The 19,054-nt window shown below is 49.6% G+C and overlaps 1 protein-coding gene across 1 annotated transcript in view; it reads right to left on the minus strand.

Moving 5' to 3' along the window:
- Positions 1–19,054, minus strand: part of LOC141734426 (putative PIP5K1A and PSMD4-like protein) — a 34,777-nt gene that overhangs the window by 7,466 nt on the left and 8,257 nt on the right. The window contains exons 3-21 of the mRNA XM_074566191.1: positions 15,964–15,998; positions 15,093–15,182; positions 12,483–12,613; positions 12,138–12,255; positions 11,748–11,900; positions 10,307–10,606; positions 9,556–9,761; positions 8,837–8,920; positions 8,093–8,141; positions 7,591–7,675; positions 7,131–7,268; positions 6,340–6,469; positions 5,304–5,384; positions 4,217–4,294; positions 3,104–3,188; positions 2,872–2,922; positions 1,652–1,849; positions 652–898; positions 229–304 (exon numbers count right to left, since the gene is read on the minus strand). Coding sequence (XP_074422292.1) covers positions 229–304; positions 652–898; positions 1,652–1,849; positions 2,872–2,922; positions 3,104–3,188; positions 4,217–4,294; positions 5,304–5,384; positions 6,340–6,469; positions 7,131–7,268; positions 7,591–7,675; positions 8,093–8,141; positions 8,837–8,920; positions 9,556–9,761; positions 10,307–10,606; positions 11,748–11,900; positions 12,138–12,255; positions 12,483–12,613; positions 15,093–15,182; positions 15,964–15,998 — 2,335 coding nt within the window. The remainder of the gene's footprint in view (positions 1–228; positions 305–651; positions 899–1,651; positions 1,850–2,871; positions 2,923–3,103; positions 3,189–4,216; positions 4,295–5,303; positions 5,385–6,339; positions 6,470–7,130; positions 7,269–7,590; positions 7,676–8,092; positions 8,142–8,836; positions 8,921–9,555; positions 9,762–10,306; positions 10,607–11,747; positions 11,901–12,137; positions 12,256–12,482; positions 12,614–15,092; positions 15,183–15,963; positions 15,999–19,054) is intronic.

Consider the following 19,054-nt stretch of genomic DNA (forward strand, 5'->3'; position numbering starts at 1 on the left):
GGTGGGTTCAGCAGCACACCGTGTATTGCGCGCGGTTCCAACAGCGGACGAGGCCACAAGCGTTACACAGCCGAAAGGACAACGGTCACGCACGGCGCGAGCTGCTCCCCAGGGAGGGGGCAAGGGAAGGGGGACACAGGTCTGTTCCTCCCCGGGTGTCCCGGCGGCGACAATGCCGACGCTGAGCAGGACAGGAGAGGTCCGTCCATCCATGCTCCGTCCCGTCACCCGGCGTCGATCTGGAGGTCACGGTAGGTGTCCACCTTCCCCGGTGTGGCCGGAGAAGCGAAGTCCCCTCCCCGCGCTGGAGAAAAGCCGCTTGGGGGTTTAAAAAGACATGAAAACCCGGCACCCGTCACTTCGAAACACGCACACACGAAAAGAAGCAGTTCTGAAAACCCATTACAAAGCAGAGTTCGATATATAAACGTCACCCCCCCCCCACCTCCCTACTCGCCGAGTAACTATCCCCAGGAAAAGAAAAAAAACAAAAAAAAACCACCCCAACACTTAAATACAATTTCATAAATATTAAATCATGAAAAAAACTGAGACTTGGTTTTCTTCCCTCCTGGTAAAAAAAAAAAAAACAACAAACAAATAGGGGTTAGGAGGGAAGATACGAAACGAGTGTCTAATATAGACAGTTACTGCAGCGATAAAGTGGAATCTGCTGGAGGGAGTCAGAGGCGCAGGGAGGGAGACGAAGGTCCAGCAGGGACAACGCGGGCGTCCCCGAGCCGATCCTCCTCCCGCTCGCGGGCCTCGGCGCGACATCAACGGCGTCGGAAGGTTTGAGAGCCCTTGAGAACCAAACAGTTTGTGAACAGCGACTGTCCTGGTGCTCCACCAACCCCCTGGGGATCCGGGTACCCGGAGTAAGGCCATTCCGCTTGGTCTTTCGAGAGAAGAAAAGAAAAAAAAAAAAGTAGTAGCATTTTAAAAAAAAAAAAAAAAAAAAAAAAGAAAAGCTTTGTCTTAAAAAATATCAGCTTGTGTTGCATCCACTTTGAAAGGTTGAAGTGGGAAGAGACTTGGCTCTGAAACATCAACTAAAAAAATCCCTTTCTACACCACTACATTCTTCGTTTCCTTAGCAATCATTGCTAATTAGTATAGAAACCCCTTGCACTACCGCAAGGGCAAACTTTAAATTATTTTTTTTTTAATATATATATATATAAAAAAGAACGGAGGATTCTAACCCACCGGGAACACGGGGAAGAGTCACTTCATTTCTTTTAAAAAAGCATTTAGTGAAAATAAAGCTCAGTCCAACATCTGCTCTGAGATCTCTAGAGAAGCGTCTGCAGCCGGCGTGGGCCAGGCGTCACCGCGGGGAAATGGCAGCAGAACAATCCCTCCTTTCAGCTTATTATTTTGTTTAAAATCAGACTCAAAATGCCCCGTACTTTTGTGGAGGCAGAAGTCTGTCCCGTTTATGTAGGAATCTCGGTTTCGAGCCACCAGGAGCGGCGATACAGGTGAGATATCAAAAGGGAGCCGCGCTATAAAAACGGGAAGGGTTTTGGAGGTGGTGCCCACAGCAGGACAGAGGGCAGGGGAAGGGACCGGAGCAGGCTGGGTTTGGTCCGTTTGCTTAAGAAATACTTTTAAAAAAAGCGTGCCCCTCCCAAAGATCTCCCTTCACCTGCGACTCCCTGCCGGGCGGGGAAAGGATGAAAGGGCCGAGTTTAAAAACCGGGGGGTAAAGCAATCCAAAACCTCCCTGACATCTCAAAAGCTTCGCACATTCAAAGTCCTGCGAGCAGCGCAGCGCCCGGCTCTCCTCGGCGCTCTTGGTGCGATGCAAGGTTGAAAACGGAGGCGGCTCCGGCAGCAGGAGCAGCTGGCGGGGGAGAGAAGCCCATCCACAGTCAGTGCAGCTTCTGCTCCCCCTTTCTGCCTCTCACATGGGATACTTTCTGGCGGAACACTGAAAAAAATCCTATTTATTTAAAAAAAAAAAAAAGCCTATACTGCAGGACTAAAAAGAAGTGATATGACTGAATTCAGAGAAACACTTAAATTAAAAACTTGTTTAAAATACAAAATAAAACCACGTTGCTCTGTCGCAAACTGCCCCAACGAGGCTCTAATGCCCGTTTCCCCCCAAGGAACTCCGAAGAGCTGCTCGTTCTCGCAAGGTTTGTGGTGTCAACGTCTTAAGCAGTTAACTCCCTGAAAGTCAGATCCCTTTTCCAGAGGGCTTCAGGCCACGCGGAGCAGTTCCTCCTCTTCCCCCTCCCTCCCAACAGCCGGCTTTGCTCCCGCCGGGCTTCAAAGAAAGGAGGCCAGCAGGGACACAGCGGTGGGCTCTGCTGTAAGGAGACTTCCAGGTGTCCGAGGCTCAGCTGCGCTGGCTCGGACTTTGTTAATACTATCCCACTAAGTGTAGCCCAGCCTTCCAGCGTTTAGGTTTCTGTCCAGATAAGATTTCTTTTTTAAAAAAAAATAATATATATAATAAATCAGCAACAGGGGCTGAACGTTTGTCAGACTCCACAGACCACGCAGAGCACAGAACAGTCTGCTTCCATTGCGGCGGTCTCGGCGTTGCTTCACTGTGAAGAGAAAAGAGGGGGAGATGCTGGGGAGGGGTCTGCCTTCCTCCGAGGAAGAGCAGCAGAAGGTCTCCTGCCTGGCCCTCCCCTAACCCTTCCCCATCCCAGGAAAGGCAGAGCGGAGGGGGCTCTCGAGTTCAGGCTTGCCCCAGCCATGATCTTACATTAAAACAGGAGGATCTGTGAGTATTCACCCTCTGCTGCAGGCAGAGCAAGATGAGCCTTGCTGTCCCCGCTTTATCTCTGCCATCAGACCCGCTCTGGGCCCTCCGGAAAGAGGAATGTCTCTGCTTTGCCTCCCGCTTACCCAATTTAAGGCAGTTGGGGCAGCAGATATCACTAAGAGCAGGAGCGGTGCCTGGTACAAAGCGGGTTGAGCTTTCGCGTACCAGAGGGGGATTAAGAAGATCTGCTCCTGCTCTGGTCGACTCACACCACCCAGTGCCTCCGTTCCCGGCACAACTAGGGACCACATAACCCCTACAATTCTCCATTACCCCCAGAGCCGCTCTCTTCCTCCTGAACAGAGAGGTACTCACAAAGCTTATCTCTGTCTCCTGCAGGTCTTCGAGCTGCTCTCTCAGCTCTGTGGAACACTCAGGGATGGAAGGTCCTGGGGAGCCGCTGGGGAAACAGAAGGGGGAGACCTGTAAAGCAGTTTTTAGAAGTGAGCTGTCAGTAAGTCCCATCTCCAGGGCTGCCCTGTCGTACCCAGCCAACGGAACGACCCAGCACGGCACAAAGGCGTTTGTTAGGCAGGTTTATGTGGAGGCACAGGCAACACGATCCCTGCTGGGGCAGGCACCCAAAACACACCACCTAGAAAATCATCCCCCCTAGTCGACGGGACTTCAGACATTAGAAACAAGGATCTTTTGTCCAGGTAAGCAGCAGCACCTCTTTACATAAATCTTCGAGCACCTCCTCAACAGAGAAAAGGTCCTGTGCGAAAACAGTCCAGGGACGAAGAAATGACGAAGCACCGGAGCTCAGCGAGTCTCAGCCTCGCCAGGCAGAGGCATCCTTGTTTGAAAACGAACCTTTTACAAACCTTTTACGCTCTGAATGCTACAGCCTGACAGTAGGATACATAACATGGGCACGCTGAGCGCCTGATGGGATACATTGCCAAGGAGGGAAGGTGGGGCAGGGAAAACGACTTGCTTTACTCTAATACCCCATTATTTCCCTCCTTCTTCCACGATCCTCCAGCAAAATGGTTGCAATCTGCTGGCTGAGGAACTCCCATTCCCAGCTTGGGTCTTGCCCCGCTTCCTCCTGAGGATATGGTGACCACAGCCTCTCTCCTTGCCCCTTGAGCGAGGAGTCAAGGCTGCGAGTGCGTACTTCCCCTAGGCCGAGCAGCCAGGGCTCTCTGGGGCACTGGTGACTAACAGAGGAGGTTTTGGGATGGCATGACCCGCTCGGCCCTCCTGTGGCTGACACCCAGGGCTTGTCACAGCCTGCCTGCAGTGCTTGCCTTAATTAGTGGGTATTCGATTGCCTGTTGCCCAAGTACAGGAAGCATCGAGCTGTTCAGTCATCGGGCTACACATCACCCTGCGCAAACACCTTTGGATCAACACCTGAACGGAGATGTGGGGACCCCCGTCGGGAAGGCACAGCTCCCGCTCTGCCTGGTCGTGCCTCACCTATGCGCCCGGTTACTCTGAGCCGCTCTGGCTTCCTCCTCTGCTGAGCTCTCAAACTGGTGACTCGCTGCTTCTGACCTACGCAGAAATTAAAGGCGAGGATGCTCAGCGTTGGTTACAGCGCAGATAGCCCTTGAGGGTTGTCTTAATTAGCGCTAAAGCAGCACTGCCCTAACGCGGGGCTGCAGCATGAATCATAGCACCGTTTAGGTTGGAAAAGACCCTCAAGATTGAGTCCAGCCATTAACCTAACACTACCAAGTCCACCATTAAATTACAGCGCTTAAGAGAAAAATGCCCCTCTGAAATGGGGGTTACCTCCCCAAAGGGTGGTAAACACCCCACGAGACTGGCTGATTCTGTAGAGAGGGGGAGAAAAAAAAAAACAAAACCAACACAAAACCGCCTTCTGAAATCCATTCAACAAGTTATGTTGTTACAAATCAACAATCCACAAATTGCCTTCATCCTTTCCAGGGTTTGCAGAGCTTTACTGATCTCCCAAGTGGATTTACGGATCTTGCAAAAGTGGCTTTAAGCCTCTAACAAGAGGTCTGACGCAGGGCACTCGGATCCCAGGGCCCCACGCAGGAGAGAACGCTGGGCTGTTCTCCCTCCTGGCACGTGGTTTTATGGCACGTTGGCAAAGGGTAAGCACGTGCTGGAGTGCCCGCAGGGTACGGTAAGCAGCGTACTCTAGTCCAGAGGTACCTGGGGCAAACACAGACCAGATTTCACATCTGGGGAACCTCTTGGGACTCAACCCAGTGGTGCAGCAAGTTTGCTCTTACCCACCAGAATGTATGCTTTATACCAAGACGGGCGCTCAGTGCCACGCGGGGCGAGAAGGACACCTTCCTGAGAGGTTTTACGATTGAGCCTTACAGCAGACAGACACGTTAAGGACTGCTGAGCCTCGGCACAGGACACACTGTGTTACAGCACTGCATTTTAGGAGTGAACTGACTGTACAGAACCTCTGTAACCACTGGCCAGCAACAAGCGTGAGGCCAAATCCCAGGGTAAGTCTCACTGAGGACACCCTCCAGACAGAAGGGTTCAGGCAAAGTCTGGTTCCTCCCCTCACCTAGACAGGAAGATGCCAGGAGCTGTTCTAGTCAAATCCTTTGCTGAGCTGTCAGCTTTATGCACTTGTACGCCCACTGACCTACGTAGAGATTGAAGGAGAGAGACCTGCTGTTAAGTAAGTAAAAAGAACACCTCAGGCATGCTGACGTACTGGAAAGGAGCAGCTCTGGTTTAGGATCCCTACCAAGAAGTTTCCACCTTTTACAGAGGCAGTAAGAGGCGTTAATGACAATTGCATCCCGTTTTCCTGCAGCTCAGGAGAGAGCAGGCACCTCAGTCAGTGCCACTGTGCAGGCAGTGGGTCAGGAATGGGGAAGATGGTTTCCGATTGCTTCCAGAAGGAGAAGTTAACACCTCAGAACAACTTCTCTGAAAGGGATCGTCCTCTGACCATAGCTCCTCCTCATCCCTGCCGGTCTTACCACTTCAGCAAGAAACAAAACGTTCAAAGGCAGCCACCGGCCCCCTCAGGGCCGTCCATGCATTCAGCTTCTGAGACATTCACACACCTGCGCACATCCCTGGCAGCCTCCTTTCCCGAGGAGTTGTAGGAGCTCAACGCTAACCCAGTCAGCAAGTTGCAAGAGAGCCCAACCCTCTGAAAAGAGCAGCAGGAAGGTCATTTTCAGCATCACCCATCGTCACATCAATGCTCTTCACGTACATTTTGGCAGTGACGCTTTCACCACCTCACTTTAATTAGCACAATTACCTCAACTCCAGAACAAAGCCATTAAATACAGAACACACAAGGAACTAAAAGCCACCGGGACCCCCACACGGCCCAAGCAGAAGATGCAAGATCATGTCATCTGTAAGAACTGCACACAGGAACGGTGACACAATGCTCCACGCCTTGCACATGCTCAAACCAACAGCACCGAACTTGCTCAACACCACACGGACCACTCAAACGGGTATTTCTGCAAGCATGCCAAAACCCACAACATCCATAAAGCAGCACAAAGTCCTCCCACAGCTCATGAACGCAGGAGCCGCTGGCCCGCCATGCACCAGAACAGCAAGAGCCTTACCTGTTTGCGGGCGAGTTGAGGCCTCCGCTGCCCAAGGAAGACGTGGACAGGGTCGTCGCGATGGAGTCGCTGTTAGCTTCGTCTACCGGCAGGGTCCTGGGCAGGAGATCTGGGCGACCAAGGTGGGAACCTGAGTTGAAGCACAGACTGTTCCATCACCAGCACAAGTGGGATCGTGTGGCACGAGCTCCCACACTAGCCACAGGTCGGGATCCGTGCTGGATCCCGCCCAAGACATCAAAGAGACCTAAGCACTGAAGAACCAGCCCTACAAGCAGTTCTCTGGTCCAAGTCCAAGTCTCCACATGACCACCTAGCCCAGCTTCTGCCCTGGCCCAAACCCCACAGGGACGAGCTGCTGGCAAGAGCCCAGGCCCATGGGACTGGCACACATCTCAGCCCACTTCCCAGGGGGAGCACGGGCCACGCCGGATGCTTGGACAAGGCTGAAAGATCCCATGAAGAAACAATTCCTCACCTCCTGGGGCCTGGCTTTTACTGAAACACAAGGTTTATCATCCTGCCCTGCATTTGTTGCAACAGAATACCTGGAAACAGCCAAGTGTTTGAAGGGCTCGCTGCTCCTCCAGGCTTTCTCATGGTGCTGTCAAAGGCCATTTGGTGAATACGAGGTTTTGGCCCCATTTGGTTTCCTGCACCCACAACCCCAGAAAACAAGCGCTCCCCTGGCAAGACCACAAAACAACGTGGAGGTGTCTTGCACAGCTCAGGAGGCCGCAAGCTTCGATTAGACAAATACAAGCTGAAAAATAACCTCTCTAGGTACTAACCTTGCTCTATATCCGCCTCTGTTGTTACTTGTGCTTTTGTCTCACACGACAAGTGTGACTGGGAAGGCACTCCTCCTTGACAGCTCCGCCGAGGAACTGTTGTGCCAGACCGGCTCTTCTTAGAAGGGGATGGCTTTACTTAAAAAAAAAAAAAAAAACAGAAAGCATTTTTTTAACACATTCAAGAATGAGAAAAAAACCCGATGCAGCAACTTTCCAGTGACAGAGTCTGTCGCAAGGGCTGTGCCCTGAAGGAACAAGCTGATGGATGAAACAGCTCCTATAAGGTCACATCTGTGAGACAAGAACAATCTAGAAGGAAGGAAGGGGTGACACAGCACAAGAGACTTCCTAAAGATCTTGCACGCTACCGTCCACCTTCCCAAACCACAGCTGCTGAGCAGGGAGAAGCCAGAAACCACGGCAATTGCTGAGGTTACAGCTGCGCGGACATACTTACATGGTATTTTCTTGAACGCTGTGTTGCACATGAACCGTTGGAACCTTTCGGCGTAGAAGCTGGGTCTATGCACAGATACAGTGTCCTGGAAGTCCAAGGGACAAACATTAATGTGTGAATCTGAATTAATACGTGATCAAGGTTAACATGAGTTTCTCTCAGGCCGTTAGCCTTGAAACACATGCTGTGTCGGACTAGGAACAGCCGGGGATCCTCAGAGCCGCTCTCGCTAGCGGCTGTGAGAAGCAGATTAGCTACAAGCAGTAGGCATTGTGTACAAAGCAATCAACACTTGTTAACAGACGAGTAGACGAGGAGTGTTAACAAAGGCGGCATTTCTGAGAGTACCTAGAAAGTAATACTTTTATCTAAGAGGGGAAACACACACATGCCTTAGAAATCCAGGATCCTGTGCCCAGAAGGAGCAAGGACAGCGGGCACAATTTGAAAAGATGCTGGTATTCTTGCTAAACAAATTAAAAAGTGATATTTTTCTACATACCCCATCGTGTACAAGGGCCTTCCAAGAGTGCTCCAGCTTCTTGACAAATCTGACAAAGGAAAGAATTAAGAAGAGTTTTCACACCAAGTCCCCAGTCTGTATCATATCATGCTCGCTCAGTACCGAGCTTGGCTGCTGACCACAGTGGCCAACAAACCCCAAACACAAGCTGCTGTGGCTTTAGATTCTCTTCATTGTCCCATTTTGCTAAGACTGTGCCACAGACACCGGGGCTGATTGCACAGTTCTCTCCCAAGGGGGAAGAGTTTCACAGGCGTCATTATCAAGGGCAGTTAACTTGCAGTGACATTTAACAGCGACGTTACACACGTGACCCTCTGCATACTGCATTTTAATATAAATAGAAGAAAAGGTAAGCCTTACAGCTATTTTTTATTTTACAGGGAGAAGTGGTTATGGCCATTTTAAGCCACCGCTTGTTTTTTCCTTGCCACTTCCTGCGCAGTGCCTGTGTGCAACCACCACAGCACACAAAAACAACCTCATAAGAGTAAATCTATTCCGGGAACACGAAGTAAATACAGTAAGCAAGACCCAGAAACTGATCCCAAAATGCTTGACTTCAAGAAAATAGAAAGTGGCAAATAAATTTAAAAAAAAAAAGTTTATTTGCGTCTTAACTATTTCTTGAAAGCCAATCTTGACAAGCAAGCAGGGGCAGACAACGCTGGAAAGTGGTCTTCACCCTTAGGTGATACAAAGCTCTTACTAAATGTTTCTTACCTGTAGGACTGCAACACATCAATGATGCCGATGTACAGCAGCAGCCTCTCCCCCTTCGCGTTGCGGGCTGGAATGCCTCCCATCCTAGAAGAAGAGAAGGCACAAACATGAAGCAGGGTGTTCTCACGCAGCCTAGCGTGGGCTGAATATTATGTGAGCTATTTAACAAGCGTCAACATGCGGGAGGCACCTACTGTTCAGCTACGAATTGGGGAAGACAAGGCAGAGCAAATTGCTATTTCAGTAAGTTAGCTAAACCTCCCGAGAACTGACCCCTTTTCCCCCCCTATGACAATTTTATTGAAGATGAGGATTAATCCCAACTCATCCATGTGAGGAGACCAAGCAACTGCAAAGACCATCCACTACCATCCATACTAAAACGGCAGCTGGACTTTCTGGGCTCTTAGTCCGATCTAACAAAGCACTCGCTACGCCTTTTAGAGGTGGATGGAAATCAATAGTTGAAGCTGCCAATAACCGGCGGGCGGAGAACTCTCAAATGCCACCTGGAAGGCGAGAAAATCTTTTGTGCGTTAAGTAAGGGAAATCAAAGGTAAAAGCACGAAATTTGACATTGAGACCTCTCTGGCCGGCGTGACAGCAATCCTGCACAGCCCTGTCTGCATCTAAATTAAGTCTCCATGAGCCAAGCTTGGGTTTTACCCCTCTCTCCTCGCAGTGTTTCACTGGGAACAGTAACACCGACACAGACTTACTGGTCATCTGTCTCTATGGTGCCACCTCGCCGGGCCTCTCCTTGGATGGATTCCATGGCTGTCGAGTAGAGGGCCTTCTGGGCAGCCGGTCGCCGCATGTCGGTCTGGGACGTCCCGTCCGCCATCGCGTGCTCTCTCTGAGCCAGATCGATGTTATGGATCGCAACAAGCAAACTGTAATCCATGATTTTAAAGCTCTGCAGGACCTGGGCAGAAAGTCAACAGAGGCTCACTCGTTACTGCAAGCCCAGGGAAACTGTCAGAGCAGACATTTTCAGAAGCGTACTCAGCATTTTTGCCTAGAGCCCTCAGCGTATTGAGGGGATGGCTTTTAATCCCCAGCTCATGCACAGTCAGCTCATCTACAGCCATCAGAGGGAGTCAGAGGAAAGCCATCGGTGGTACTCCTGTGCAGGCAGGGACCCAAGCCAGGGGAGAAGACTGACTTTTGCACTGCCACCCAACTTGAGACACCAGTCTCAGCCAATCATCCCACCCCTCTCCCCAGATCCTGCCCGGCTCCAGAGCTCAACCTTGGCACAGTGAGGCTCCTGCACCCCTAGAGGCAGTGCTGGGGTTAATTCAGGTTGGAAATACTGAACGAAACTGGGGTCCAGGTCCTGCTTCTTGTCCACACCACCACCAAAAAAACAGGGTCTCTAAGTGGACAGGCAGAGGCTACATGGGTGGCAACTGTCACCTCCTTTCCGTGGGAAAGGCTCAGAAAAATGCACTTCACCCTTCCACTTACCAAACAGTCTCTCTGTAACGTTTTGCACAGAGCATTATACATATCAGAGTCTAGGAAGAGGCCATCAGGGATGTCCTGCATAAAATCCAAGTCCTTGTACGTAGGGAAGACCTTCTCTCGCTCCTTCTGGGATGCTCGGCGCTTGTAGGTGGAGCCCTTCAGGTCGTATTTCAGGTGCATTTTGACAGAGCGCGGCAGCAGGTTGTTCATCACAACAATGCGAATGTTTTTGCCTCCGGCCTGGACACAGTACAAGCCGTAAAACTTTGGCAGCAGCGTCCTTGGGTTCTGGTTCAAATTCTGAAACGCCAAAGACAGAGGAGTACCGTCAAAACCATTCTGGTTATTCGCATGCCAGTTAGAGGAGTTATTTGCTCCTTCCTGTGCTTCTCTACTGAAACGGAGCTGGCAAGGATTCAAAGCCATTGCCAAAGAGGCTACAAGACAAGGGCAGGTGAGCACAGGGAACAGATGGGTGATGTCTACAGTTGTTAATAACCCCTCCGCAAAGCTGAGCAGGTAAACTGTAGGTAGGAAGCAAGGAGTTTGCTGCTCATTCACACAGAAGCTAAGCTGGGAACGCTTTGGAGCAAAGGAAGATCTTGTGCTTAGCCTTTTAAATTGGTCACTTAGGGCAAGCTAAATACACGGGGGTAGAGATGGATCTAAACTCTCGCAGCTGCAGAAGGCACTAGACAGAATTTTGAAGAAAAACGTGGCTCTGGGATATAATCACAGCATAAATACTTGTGGGTTCAGAAGCAGCTTAAGGAATTCAGCTATTGACCCCAACAGCATCAAAAGCCCTAAGGCACTTAGGGTTAGACCATCTCATGGCTAAATTCCCTTTCACAGAGGTGGCTTGCAAAGGCCAGGCTGGACACAAAGACAAGCAGTCAGATCACACACACATCGTGTTCAGGGTGGGATCTGATTTTGCTCCAGAACTGATAAAGCCTTTTTTGCTATAGCCACTTTCATAAAATTTATACGCCTTTACTCTCAAAGCTGCTGCTAGAAACTTAAAGTTCTTCAACTCTTTATCTTTGCAGACAGAACCAAGCATAGTCCAGGGAAGGGAAACACAAGTACAGCTTTCCAAGGCAAAATACCATGGGCATGACGCTGCGCAGCATGGAAGCAACAAGCAGTTCACAGCTGGTGACGAAGCAGCCTCCAACCTTCCAAAAGGGTCCCAGTCACCAAGTGCAACCCGAGACCCCTGTGCAGCACGCCAGGCTCATGACACCCTGGCAGCCTGCGTTAGTCCATGACTGTCTTTGTCACTGGACAGTTGAGAGAGAAGCTGCCACTCAGCTGGGGCACAGATCTAACCTCCACTCACATCTCTACCAGGTGGTGCACAGCAATATCTGTCACGCTTGTACATTTGGGGGGCCCTCCCCTAGCTTGCAGAGAAAGCCTCGCCCAAGTGACTTACCATGTAGTAGCCAGGCAGCAGCTTCTGTAGGAACTCAGCCTCTTTGTGCTGAACCGTTTTGATGATAAACTCATCGTCGCTGGATACGTAGAAGAGGGAACCGCTGGCTCCAGAGTTTGAAAGTTCAATGAGTGGCTCACTGCAGAGCGAGTACTGAGGACAAGGTGAGAAACACAGAGGTGAGAGAGACATCAATAGGAAACTTCCGTGTGAAGGCTCTTCCTTTAAAACATTCACAGAGGCAAACCCCAGGGTCACATCAGCACCCACTGCTGTGCTTACAGAGCTTGCCACAGGGCCTCGCAGCACTCCAAGAGGGGGAAGAGGACAACAGACACCCATCACACAGAGCATGCGACAAATGGGAACCTGGTCCAACCGCCAACTCACCAGATAGTCATCTGGTCGGATCCCAAACAGCTCGCGGAAATAGCGAAAGGCAACTGGAGCATAGGTTTTGAACCGAAAGTCATTGTAGTGATGAGCTGGGGTCAGGTTACTCCCTTCACTGATCAAGGAGAGAAGCACACACAAGTATTTGTATTTGAAACATTTCTTAAGAAAATGCCCTAAAAGCAAACACCCACTGTCTGGCTGCTTCTAACACACTCGAGGCCTAGAAAGCACCCACCCGAAAGGGAGACACGGAAGCACACAGAACAGCAAGCCTGTGTTAGGAACTAACACCGCTACCCACCCTCAAAGCACCAGAGAGAGAAGAAAGCAAGCACCAACCTTGGGAAGAAAATACTTTCTACTACGTAGAAATCTTGCATGAGAACATCTCTTTCGGGTTTGGTGCTCAAGCTTCCAACTGTGTGTGTAATGCCCAGCTGAATGGCACCTTTCAAGGCAGATGATGTTGTCTGGAGGGGCACAGAAAATGAGTTAGACAACGTGGAGCAGCAGACTGAAAACAGCAATGAAAGGAGTTAAAGAAGAAAGAGCCCCCAGATTAAAACAGCCCTGTTAGCTGGGGTATTTCACACCTACTGGTTCCAGCTTCTGTTGTTTCTTTCTCATGGACTAACATCACTTTGGCGATGGGAACACCCCTTCATCCCTGATAGCATCCTACTCTACATTTGCACTCTGGGTAGTTGAGCAGTAAAGGATTCAAATGGCATCAACATCCAGCTGGTCCTTAAAAGGACTGAATTTCTTCTCATCCTCCCACTCTCATCTCAACACCCTGCAGTCGGAGGGGGAAGACATCCAGGGACAGATTATCTTGTGCCCCCAGGACTAAACACACTTCTTGACACCTTGGTCTGCCAGGTCTTGGAATTACACGCTTTGAAGCTTGCCCTTCCCCAGCTTGGGCACAGACTTGGGTCTTCTACAGGACAAAGCAGGCACAGTCTGCACACAACACACACTTCTGTTTGGTGCTACCGTGTTCCTCCGTCTGCCTCCCTTGCTGGGTTGTGGCTCTTTAACCCTAAGGAGTTCACTCTTGTCTTTAAATAAGGAGCGAAGACATGAATCCCGCTCCTGCATCCTCTGCACAAACTGCCCAAGAACAATGCAGGACTGTGTTCTTCTAACAGCTACTCACATCAAGAGTCCTCTTCTGTCTACAAAGCAGATGATCTCATCTCAGACCACTGGGACGTGCTTCAGTCCAGCTCCTGCTACGGGCTGTCTTTCCCAGAAGAGCTCAGATGAGATCTGCCCAACACCCTGATGTTACACAGCCTGTCGATTCCCAGAGCACGGAGCTATGAACTCTGCTGGAAATGTTGAGGCTGCAGAGCAGGTGCAGCTCGGATTTGTGCACTGCAGCTCACGGACATTTCACTTGGCTTCGACACAAAGCAACTGGACCCAGAACAAGATCCAGGGCTCAGGATCCAGCTAGCTTGTGTTTGTTTCCTTAAGCTAAACAAAGCCCAGCCCCTGCCACATGCAAGAAATCACTGTGGATCAAAGCATTTGGCAACAGAGGCCACCGCAGTAGCTGGGGAACGGACATTTCAAGTCTTTTCTCCAGACACACATCCTCCATGAAGCTCTGCAAAACAAATGGGAACATTTCTCCCACTTAACTGTTTTTCTGTTATAGCTGCAAGAGACCTGCTCACCGTTCTCTGAAGAGAGCAACAAAACCCGGCAGTAACTCCAGCTTGTTGTAAGACAACGGTCTTTCCAACTTCAGCTACCTGTGTGTATCCGACATTTACCTCAGTATGAGATGGGAAAGGAGGAAGAACTTGACTCCGCTTTCCCTCCTTACCCTCTAAAGGCTAAAGTTGCTGAAAATAGATCTCGGCTCAGCTCACCTAGCCCCGCTTAAACTCCCAGGACAGTCTCACCGATGAGAAACAGAACTAACCAACACAGAGCAGCATTGCTGCCTTGTTTGTGAACACAGAGCCACAGGGCCAGGTTGCCAAGGAACAAGTATTTTTTCTCCTCTATTAGCCAGCACGATCAGCTGAGCAGCTGACTGCCTGTTTACAATCACTTTTAGAGGGCAAAGAATTTTAAAAAACAACTTACCACCCCGGAAAAGGCAGGGATGGAAAACAGACCGACTGTCCATTAGTCTCATTCCCAGATAAATCCCACGCAGTGTCCCACCAGGTTTCTGGGACCCTTGCAAGAAACATTTCAGGCATTTCCCATTGGCTTCTACTTTTCTCTCCTATTACTGCTAACCTCCTATCTCTGAATTTGCTGGGAAACTGAAAGCCAGATCCCAGTCCTGGAAACAGGAGCCATTTCAAAAAGGGTGGTATAACAAACGCCGGCTTCTGTGAAAACACCGTTTGAATCCACTCCAACACCCGACAGATGGAGGTACATCTGAATCAGAGGTTTCAGACCAGAAGCTTCGCTTACACAAAGCGGTGACATGCCCATATCAAGCCCTTACCCATTTAATCTACATCCTAGAAGTCCATCTCACTCAGAGAAACTCAGACCATTCTGATGAAGTCCAACAAACTGGAAGCAGCACCCATAAAATATCCACATTTACGGACTCTTAAAAAACACCCAAACAATCTCCCCTTTGTAAAGCAAATTCCAGTAATGCCACAAGATCTATAGAAACCATTGTGCCCAAAGAGCATGGAAAGTACCCAATGAGAGAGAAGAGGCCTAGGAAGTGTTGCTAATGGGCAAAGTTTAAAAATAATCCTCTCTTCAGAAGGCTACAGAAGAGAAGCTAAAAAAGCGCGTATTCAGTTTTTGCTTCCTTTGAGATCTTCAACCACTGTCACAGACGTTACCCACTGTCTGACACCGAACCTCATGAGACACGCTGCTGCTCTGGGCAGCACTTGCATTGCAAAGAGGAGAACGGCCACAGTCAAAGGAGTTGTGCAAGAGACAACTTACCTTTTTATAGGTAGTCTCGCCCGTGGAGTCCACTCCTCTGTGCCCTTTCTTTATCGTCTGTGAGCCCGGCTGCCCAGAAGAACCCGGCATCTAGGGTTGGAGTAAAAGATGGTAAGAACCGAGGATGTAAAACCCGATGTCTTAGAGGGCGGTGTCTGCCCAGAACCACCCGGCATAATTTTGTTATTCTCAAAGATGAAGCCTGGGAAGTGCTGAAGACCCAGGTCCCTACACACGTGCAAAAGGGGGACACGATACAGGCTGGCCCCTGGCACAGCAACAGCATTGAAATGCCTTCAGGGAACCCATCGACTCCTGCGTGATTGAGGCCAGACACCTAATTAAGAGAGAAACACCTTCACACAAGACCACCTGGAAGGGTTTGCCTTTTTCTAAAATCACCCTCATCACAGACAGATCAGCTGTAAGCGAGTCTGGACCGACCACAGCTGGTCACTATGCCTTCTGCCAGGAAGGCCAAGTCTTTAAGGAAACATTTTAGGAAGGTGGCAAATTCTGCTCTGATTCATGCTACAAGAGCTCACTTGACTCATCATCTTCTAAGACACGTGGTTGTTAAATGGCGTTTCTCAGTCAAAACGAGTTGAACATCTTGCTCACAGCAGAATATCTACGTGGTGTTTTGCTGGCACGAGAATTGTTGAGCTTCAGGACAACCTGGGTTTTTAAGTGGAGATTCTTTTTTTAAGGAGAGATGCTCCGATTTCCCAAACGTGTATCTGCAACTTACTGTACTTACCCCTGCCTGGTTTACCCCTAACTTGTCTGCTATTTTTCTGATCTCATTCAAGTCTGAAATTGGGCATTCTCTCAGCCAGGGAACAAACCAGCTTGTCGGTCAGAAACTTACCTCAGGGGTGAGTGATTTTTTGAAAGTAGATGATCCTGTCAAAAGAAAAAAGCCACACTCAGAAAGGGTTAATAGTTGTTATGCATCTGAAAAAAAAGCCTGACACACCGCTTTGGTTGCAACGCTTTGGTTCCAATGTTTTAAGGCATCTGAAAAAAGCACTGACTCATGACTGATTTCTTCCCAGCTTCTCCTCTTAGAGCAGAGAGGGTTTTTGTCAAGGCACAAGGAAACGCGATTCTGCTTACCGCTCACCAGCCAAACTCAGTTCTGTGCCGATGCTACTGGCCAGGGTCTGCTCTGCCCGCTCTGCTGGCTCCCGGCACCCCTCTGCCCGCGCACCAACACACCGGACCACCTTCAGGTGTGGCACCAGCAACGCCCCTGCCTTCGACGGGGTTATACGGCTGTGCAGGATCATTGCTGCCTGTTAATTAGAACTGGGAGGGCCAAGTGCTCTGCAGTGTTCAGTAGCTGCGCTGACCACGCTTTATCTGAAAATTATTTCCAGGACCTTTTAATAAAAGGCCCAGGACATCAACCCTTCTACTCGAAACCAAGCTCAGGGATTTTCATAACTACCACAGTGTTAAATATCTGTGAGGTGATGTACTAACTTTTCTCTTTTAGGCTGGATTCCTGTCTTGGGGTTTTTTGGATGCAGTAAGGAAAAAAAAAAAAAGGCAATTAGATGACTCTGTCCCTCTGCGATGTCCGTCTACACCACAAAAGCAGATCGAGACCAACATCGGCGAGGCCAAGAGCTCCCAGGACAGGGACACTGCCCCCGCCAGGCAGATGCATAAAACAGTGATGTGCTTTCAGCCCCGAAAACCAGCCAAGCTCTTTCATTTTGTTTTGCCTTCTGCTTCAGACACAGCAACTGGTTTTTTTTTTTTTAGGTGGGAGCCATGACCACAGCCTTATAAAAACCGCCCTCACCCAAAGGCAACACCCCCATCACGCCGCCGACTAAGCGGAGGGTCACTTCCCCTGGCGTCCAGTAATTGTTTTACCAGATTAGGCGTTACTACATCAAATCCTTCTGGGTCCACCCACCGCTCGCTCAGCGGCAAAGCCCCTTCTGCTCGCCCGTTACAACCGGCGCAAAGACTCACGCTGTGATTTCAGCAAGCGCTACAGCTCTGCAAAAACTGCAGTTCAGCAAAAGGAACAGAGGTACTTAACAGCAAAATCCAGCAGCCTTCTGATCCCCTTATCGAATGATCAAAGTTCTCATTTCAATACATATTAAACAAGCAAACGAGAAGGGAAAAAAAAAAAGATTGTGACAAATGCTTTTTGCTAAACAAAGCGTGCGCAGAGCGACTGGCTCCAACTGCCTTCCCACCCCCTCTCATCCCCCTTTAAAGACAAGAAAGTTTCTCCCGACAAGCTCTAATTTTTGCATTTGAAGTTTTCTGCAGCCAGCTCTCCTGCACCTCCTCCTCCCGGGGCGCTCGGGGCTCTTCGGAGCCGGACACCCCACTTCACCTCTCGCATCCCTTCCCTCTTCCCCTCGCCACCAGCCCTGATTTGGGACCATCTCCAGCTCAGAGGAAGCTTCTGGGACTTCGTGGGTCAAGAAGAAACCAATATAGCTCAACTCCGTCGCCTTGCCACAAAGGTTTTGAACTTGCCAAGATCCATCAGGACCCAGGGATGGAGGAAACATCCCGGGCATCACAATATAACACCCATTCAATAGCAATTAAGCCTTTTTTTAAGCAAGTATCTGTAATTACGTAAATCAAAACCTCTAAAAGCCCCATGATTTAAGCAATCCCAAAGCAGCACCACCAGCCTTATCACCTTGGAGATTCGCTGTGTTAATATTTAATCATCTGTGCAAAACCATATTCCACTAGGATTTAACTAAAACTCTCTCGCCAGAGGACCCGGCAGCAAATCTTTTCTCTGCGCTGCCTTAATCACATGCAACAAACATTAGAAGTGAGAATATTCGATGAGCCTTGGTTGGAAGAGCCAGCATCCCAAGGCAGATCTGGTTTGTCCCCTGTGATACCATGGGATATCTTTATCTTAAGAGGTGTCACCGTGAGTTTGAGGAAGATGTACAGCACCTCAGCACAGCCCAGAGCATCGGCTTCACCTTCTCCTCTTCCCCTGCTGCCCCAAGACCACGGCATCTTGGTTTGCCCTTTCATGAAGTGATTTAGGAAGCGACAACGACAATCCTCCCCACCAGCTGGTTACAAGAAAGGGTGAGTCAACAAAGGAAAGCCGCAGCCTGCGGTCCCAGCATCGGCACGGTCACAGCATCGCTCTGCTCCCAGCACACCCAGTTTCCGCGGCAGGAAGCTCCCCCTCCCTCCCGCTAGTTTCCAAACAAGTTTGCTGCTGGTTGGGAAATAGGTAATTCCTGTTTGACCATGATAAAAAAAAACGCTTATTCACACCCGAGTGCAAGGATGAAGACGCAGCTGACGAGGTCTGCTCGGCTCCGAGGCAGGACTGAAGCCATGTACAGGTCTATCGTGTGTCCTCCCGCAAAACCAAGCTCCCTCTGTTACCAAAAGCATTACCAGCTGAGGCCAGAGAACAAAACCCAGAGGATTCCATATGAAAACGTTTCAGTTATCTCCACCTCTTTTTATTGCTACGTAGAGGCAGTTTTGTGTCGTCCCACACGCTCTGCTCGGAGAAGTGAAGGTGTTAAATTCAATGGCATAAATGTAACAAAGTGAAATAGTCTCCAATAAGCTACTATTTCTGCATCTATTTAAACGCCTCTTTAAAATGAAAGATCGTCAGCCGTAATTCTGACCTAGACTGGCAACTGAAAAAAGGGCTTGAGAGACCTAAATAGTTAATTCTGGCCAAAGGAAACAGATCAGGGTTAGAAAGTCCTGTCCAAAAATGAATTCATGATGTCCCAAAAAGTTTCCTTTTTTCTTTCTTTCACGATTCTGGGAGCAATCCCTATGGGCGACTTCAGAGCATTCCTCCGAGCTGTTTACTGGAAGCTGAATCAACCTAAATAAATAGCTGCCTTCCGCCAGCCTTAGCTGTGCAGGATTATTTTCAGCCAGCAACAGATAGTATACCCTTACCGACTGTGAAACAAATG

Source organism: Larus michahellis, chromosome 24 (genome assembly GCF_964199755.1).
Source record: "Larus michahellis chromosome 24, bLarMic1.1, whole genome shotgun sequence".
Taxonomy (NCBI): Eukaryota; Metazoa; Chordata; class Aves; order Charadriiformes; family Laridae; genus Larus; species Larus michahellis.